This window comes from Pipistrellus hanaki (genome assembly GCF_964339955.1).
Source record: "Pipistrellus hanaki genome assembly, chromosome: 11".
NCBI classification, from domain to species: Eukaryota; Metazoa; Chordata; class Mammalia; order Chiroptera; family Vespertilionidae; genus Pipistrellus; species Pipistrellus hanaki.
In genome coordinates, this window is record NC_140513.1 from 198,616 (window position 1) to 203,783 (window position 5,168).

The 5,168-nt window shown below is 67.1% G+C and overlaps 1 protein-coding gene across 1 annotated transcript; it reads left to right on the forward strand.

Moving 5' to 3' along the window:
- Positions 1-1,106: 1,106 nt before the first annotated feature.
- On the forward strand, positions 1,107-4,336 carry LOC311630245 (epididymal-specific lipocalin-12-like; the record flags this gene model as incomplete). Its single annotated transcript, XM_084899116.1, has 6 exons — positions 1,107-1,226; positions 1,586-1,722; positions 3,015-3,094; positions 3,160-3,276; positions 3,902-4,003; positions 4,308-4,336. 6 exons carry the CDS (start codon positions 1,107-1,109, stop codon positions 4,334-4,336), a joined length of 585 nt encoding a protein of 194 aa, XP_084755242.1.
- Positions 4,337-5,168: the final 832 nt, after the last annotated feature.

Here is a 5,168-nt window from a genome sequence, read left to right on the forward strand (position 1 = left end):
CTTCCCACAGAAGCTGGTTTGGCTCAGTGGTAGAGCATCGGTCTGCGGACTGAAGGGTCCCGGGTTCGATTCCGGTCAAGGGCATGTACATTGGTTGTAGGCACATCCTTGGTAGGGCGTGTGCAGGAGGCAGCTGGTCGATGTTTCTCTCTCATTGACGTTTCTAGCTCTCTATCCCTCTCCCTTTCTCTCTGTAAAAAATCAATAAAATATACTTTTTGTAAAAAAAAAAATTAAAAAATAAAAGTGCTTCCCGAGGTCTAATCAGACGCGGAGGCGAACTGGGGTGTCTGCCCGGAGACAACCCGCGAGGAGAGAGGTTCCCAAACACATGACTGTCCCCCCAAGTCCCGGGGGACCCCCTTTTCCACTCTTCCCCTCCTCCACAAGGCCTGGGGTCCCCCCTGGGCCACCAGCCCCTCAGCCTCCGGGGGCGCCTCCCAGGCGGCCTCATCCACATTGGCCTGGACAGAGACGGGGGTGCAGTCCGCAGCGAGTCAGGACAGGGACAGCGGGCCCGGCACAGGGACCCCGCCTCCCTGCCGGCTGGTAACCAGGGCCCCAGGGAGGCGCCCAGGCCCCTCCCCGCGGGTTAGGAAAGTGAACGTGTGTCCCTGTCAGTGACCCGCTCACAGCTCCTGCTGCCACCTGTGCCACCCCCCGGCCTGGCCACACACTCCGGGTGGGGCTGTGCGCGGGGGGTGCGGGCGGCGGGCAGGACACCAGGTCCCTGTGGCAGGAACACGGTGGCTCTGCCCACTGGCACTGGGAGGCCTGGCCCTGGCCCGGTGCGTTCCGTCCTCTGCCCGGGCACAGGCTGGCGCTCAGAAGGGGGTCAGAGCCGGGGGGACCGGGCGGGGTGGGGACAGTGTCAGCAATGAGAAGGTGAGAACCAGAGACCTGGGAGACACCTCCCCTTCCTGCCCCCTCATTCCCCAAGCAGCCCCCCCATCTTCAGTGGGCAGATCTGAGGGGGCCCGCCCCAGCCCCCCGGCCCTACACCCACTCCCTGCTGCCTGGCCTGGGGGAGGCACCTGGGGGCCGCGGGGCAGGTCTGTCGGAGGCACTGAGTGGGCAGCGCCCGGGCCCCGTCTCCCGGTGGCCGGATGGGACCTCCGTGGGCCCTGTGGGTGCTGCTCGCGCGGCTGGACGCCCTGGCGGGAGTGACCCCGCCGTCCAATGGGCCGACCACCGTCCAGACCAAGCAGGCCTTCCGGGTGGACAAGGTGGGAGGGCGGGGGCAGCGGGTGAGAGGCAGGGAGAGGCAGGCCTGCAGAGATGGGAACCAGCTCTCAGACCCCGCCCCTGCCCCGGCCCCAGGGAGCCCCAGGAGCCCCACCGGAGCCGGCACCCGGGCTGCAGCCCTCACCGCCCCTGTTTAGGGGACACCCCGTCCCTCAGAGAGGCAGCGGCCGGCCAGGGCCCTGCTCTGCCAGCCCCAGGGGCCCTCGCTCCAGGGGCCTCGGCCTTTGGGCCCGGCCTCCGGGGGCCCGACCTGCGGGGGCCCGGCCGGCGGGGGCTCCGCCTGCGGGGGCTCGGCCTGCGGGGGCTCGGCCTCGGGCCCGGCCCAGCCCGGCTCCCTTAGTTCCAGGGGGAGTGGTTCGTGCTGGGCCTGGCGGGCAGCACCCACAGCAAGGCGGACCGGCGCCTGCTGAGCCCGTTCACAGCGACGTTCACGCAAAATAACAAGAAGCAGCTCGAGGTGACCTATGCCATGGTCCGGTGAGTGGGGGTCCCGGCCTGCGCCCCGAAGCCAAGGCCCCGGCTCAGGTCCCCCCAGGCCTCCTGATGCCGGGGCAGCACCGGCTGCGGTGACCTAACCCTGCCCTGGGGGGTACACCGAAAGGGGAGGGGGAGCATTCGCCAGAACAGAGTCAGCCGAGGGCTATGGGCTTCAGGCTCGGCTGGATCCAGCAGCCCAGACGGTGTGAGCAGGGCCTTGTCCCCCGCCTTCCCTCTGCCCCCTCCCGTGTGACCCCTCCCCTCTCAGCTCTGTCTCCTACACTCCATGCAGCCAGGTCCTCACCTCCTAGGACAAGATGGTGGCTGAGCCCCACCCTCAGGGTCCCGGTCCCAGGCCCAGGGGAGGGCACACCCAGGCCAGTGAGGCCTTGAGAACCGCTTGGTCTTTTTTAAAAAAATTGATTTCAAAGTCAAAGGGAGAGGGAGAGAGAAACGTCAATGATGACCTGGCTGGTCTGGCTCAGTGGATATAATGTCATCCTGCGAACTGAGAGGTCCTGGGTTCAGTCCGCTCAAGGGCATTGCCACGGTTGTGGGCTCCTTCTTTCACCCTCTCCTTTTCTCTTTAAACTTAATAAAAACATAGTTTTTTAATAATCAGTGATGAGCCGAAACCGGTTCGGTTCAATGGATAGAGTGGCGGCCTGCAGACTGCAGGGTCCCGGGTTCGATTCCGGTCAAGGGCATACACCTTGGATGTATGTACATCCCCAGTAGGGGGTGTGCAAAAGGCAGCTGATCGATGGTTCTCTCTCATCGATGTTTCTAACTCTCTCCCTCTCCCTTCCTCTCTGTAAAAAAATTAATAAAATATATATATTTTTTAAAATCAATGATGAGATAGAATCATTGATCGGCTGCCTCCTGCACACTCCCCACTGGAGATCGAGCCTGCAATCTGGACACGTGCCCTTGGCTGGAATCAAACGCAGGACGCCTCAGTCCGCAGGCTGATGCTCTACCCACTGAGCCAGACCAGCCAGGGCTGATGGGTCTTCCTGAGTCATGTGCCCACTTCTCCCGGGCCCCCCAGAGGCTCTGTGGTCACTGCACCCCCATCTGAGCCCTCAGGCGTGCTCGGCGGCCGGGGGAGGGGGGGCAGAGGCCGCCAGGAGGCAGAGCTCAGCCTGGCCGCTCAGGGGGCAGGTGGCCTGAGGGGCACAGGTGGCCAGGGCCCTAGGGGGCAGCGAGCCCCGGCCTGCGGGCCTGCTCACCCTCCCCCCATTCTCCTGGGAGGCCGGGTTCCGGAACCTTCCCCTCTGCCTCCCCAGGGGCCAGCGCTGTGTCACCTGGTCGTACGTGCTGATTCCCACGGCCCGGCCGGACGCGTTCTCCGTGGAGAACCGCGGGGGTGAGCGGCGAGCGGGGCGGGGGCGGGGCGCTGGCCGGAGGCCCCCTGACCGCTGTGCCCCCCAGAGCTCGGGACGGACACGGAGGACGTGTGGGTGCAGGACACGGACTACAGCACCTTCGCCCTCATGAGCTCCCGCCGGCAGTCGGCCCGCCGGGCCATCGTGAGGGTCCACCTGCTGTGTGAGCCCCCTTGAGTGTTACCCCCAGCAGGTGTGACCCCCCCAGCGAGTGTGACCCCCAGCCGGTGTGACCCCCCCAGTGCCTGTGACCCCCCCTGCGGGTGTGACCCCCCCAGCGAGTGTGACCCCCCCAGTGGGTGTGACCCCCAGCGAGTGTGACCCCCAGCGAGTGTGACCCCCCCAGCGAGTGTGACCCCCAGCGAGTGTGACCCCCAATGGTTGTGACCCCTCCCCCAGCGGGTGTTACCTCTCCCCCAGATAGTGTGACCCCTCCCCCAGCGGGTGTGACCACTCCCCCAGCGAGTGTGAGCCCCAGAGAGTGTGAGCCCCAGAGAGTGTGACCCCTCCCCCAGAGAGTGTGAGCCCCAGCGAGTGTGAGCCCTCCCGTGCTCCAGCCCCTCAGCGGCCGGTGGGGCTGGTAGGGCGGCCGGGGGGGCGGGGTGTGTGTGGCGGTTGTAGGGGGCCCGGGTGAAGGGGGCGGGGGTGTAGGGCACAGAGGATGTAGGGGGCGGGGGGTGTAAAGGGCAGTGGCAGGTGCTGGGCCGGGGCCACCCCAGCGGGGAGGGGACGGGTGTCCACCCTCGGGCCACCCTAGGGCTGAGGTCGTGCTGTGTCCTGGGCTCCAGTCCGACTGTGGGCTATTCAGACGGAGACGCTGGGAAAGTTCCTGTGTCTCCTCAAGGCCCAGGGCCTGTCCGAGGCCAACATCGTCTTCCCGGATTTTCCAGGTAGCACCGAGCCCTGCTCTCCCCCAGGTCCCTGCACCCCCTGGACCCCCCCAGGGCCTGCTCCCCCCTGGACCCTGCTCCCCTGGACCCTGCTTCACCCCGACCTCTGCACCCCCCTCTGCTACCCCCGGGTCCTGCTCCCCCCGGGCCCTGCTCCCCTCTGCACGCCCACTGCCTCTGGACTCCTGGTCTGCACTGAGTCGGGAGGCAAAGGGGGCTCCCAAAGAACAGGCTGGTGGGGGCAGCGTCCGGGCACCCCCTCAGCCCACCCCCTGCTCCCCTTCCTGAGCGGTGTCCCCCTCAGACTGGGCGCCCTATCGGACCGCCTGCTGAGGACAACGCGGCCGGCCCCCGCCACCGCCTCCCATGGCGACCCGGTCAGAGGTCACGTGGGCCCCGCCCCCGCGGAGGGAGGGTCAGTGAGGGCAGGAGCCCTGGGGGGGCAGGGGCATCGGGGTGAGTGTCTGCCCCACGCCCTCTCTGACAGCGGCCCCGTCCCCTCCTTTAGAATTCACCTTCATTACACCATCTTCTCTTCATTAGCCTGTGGCCTTACTCATTGTTACCCTTTTTAATTGTTTTAATTGGTTTCAGAGAGAAGAAGGGGGAGGAGGGAGAGAGGAACATCCATGATGAGAGAGAATCAATGGCCAGCTGCCTCCTGCCCGCCCCCCACGGGGATGGAGCCTGGGCCGGGCCTGGGGGGACGGAGCGGTGACCCCTGGCTGCTGGGTGACGCTCAGCCGCCGCCCGGCCGGGCCTCCGGTAACCGTTTCACCGGGTGTGTGCACAACTCCGGGCGTCGTGTGTCCACTGCGGTGTGTGTGCCCGCTCTCTGGAACTTTCTCTGTGCCCACCCCGACTCGTCCCGGGACACCCCCCACCTCCCGGGCCTGGTCCAGGGGCGCCTGGCCCCCCCCCCCGGGTCTGACTCCCCCGGGGACCCCTCTGCGTGGCCCCACAGCGGTCCTGTGTCTGCTCAGCCCCGTCCCCGCCCCCACCCCCCCGTGTGGCCGCACAGTGTCCCAGGGGAGGACCGGTGTCCGCCCGTCCGGTCTCCGTCGGCGGACATGGCTGCTCCCACGCGGCCGAGCGTGGGCCAGGTCTCCACGGCCCTGCCTGCTCGCGGCCGTGGCGCGAGGGGGGCCCATCCCGGGTCCCTGGG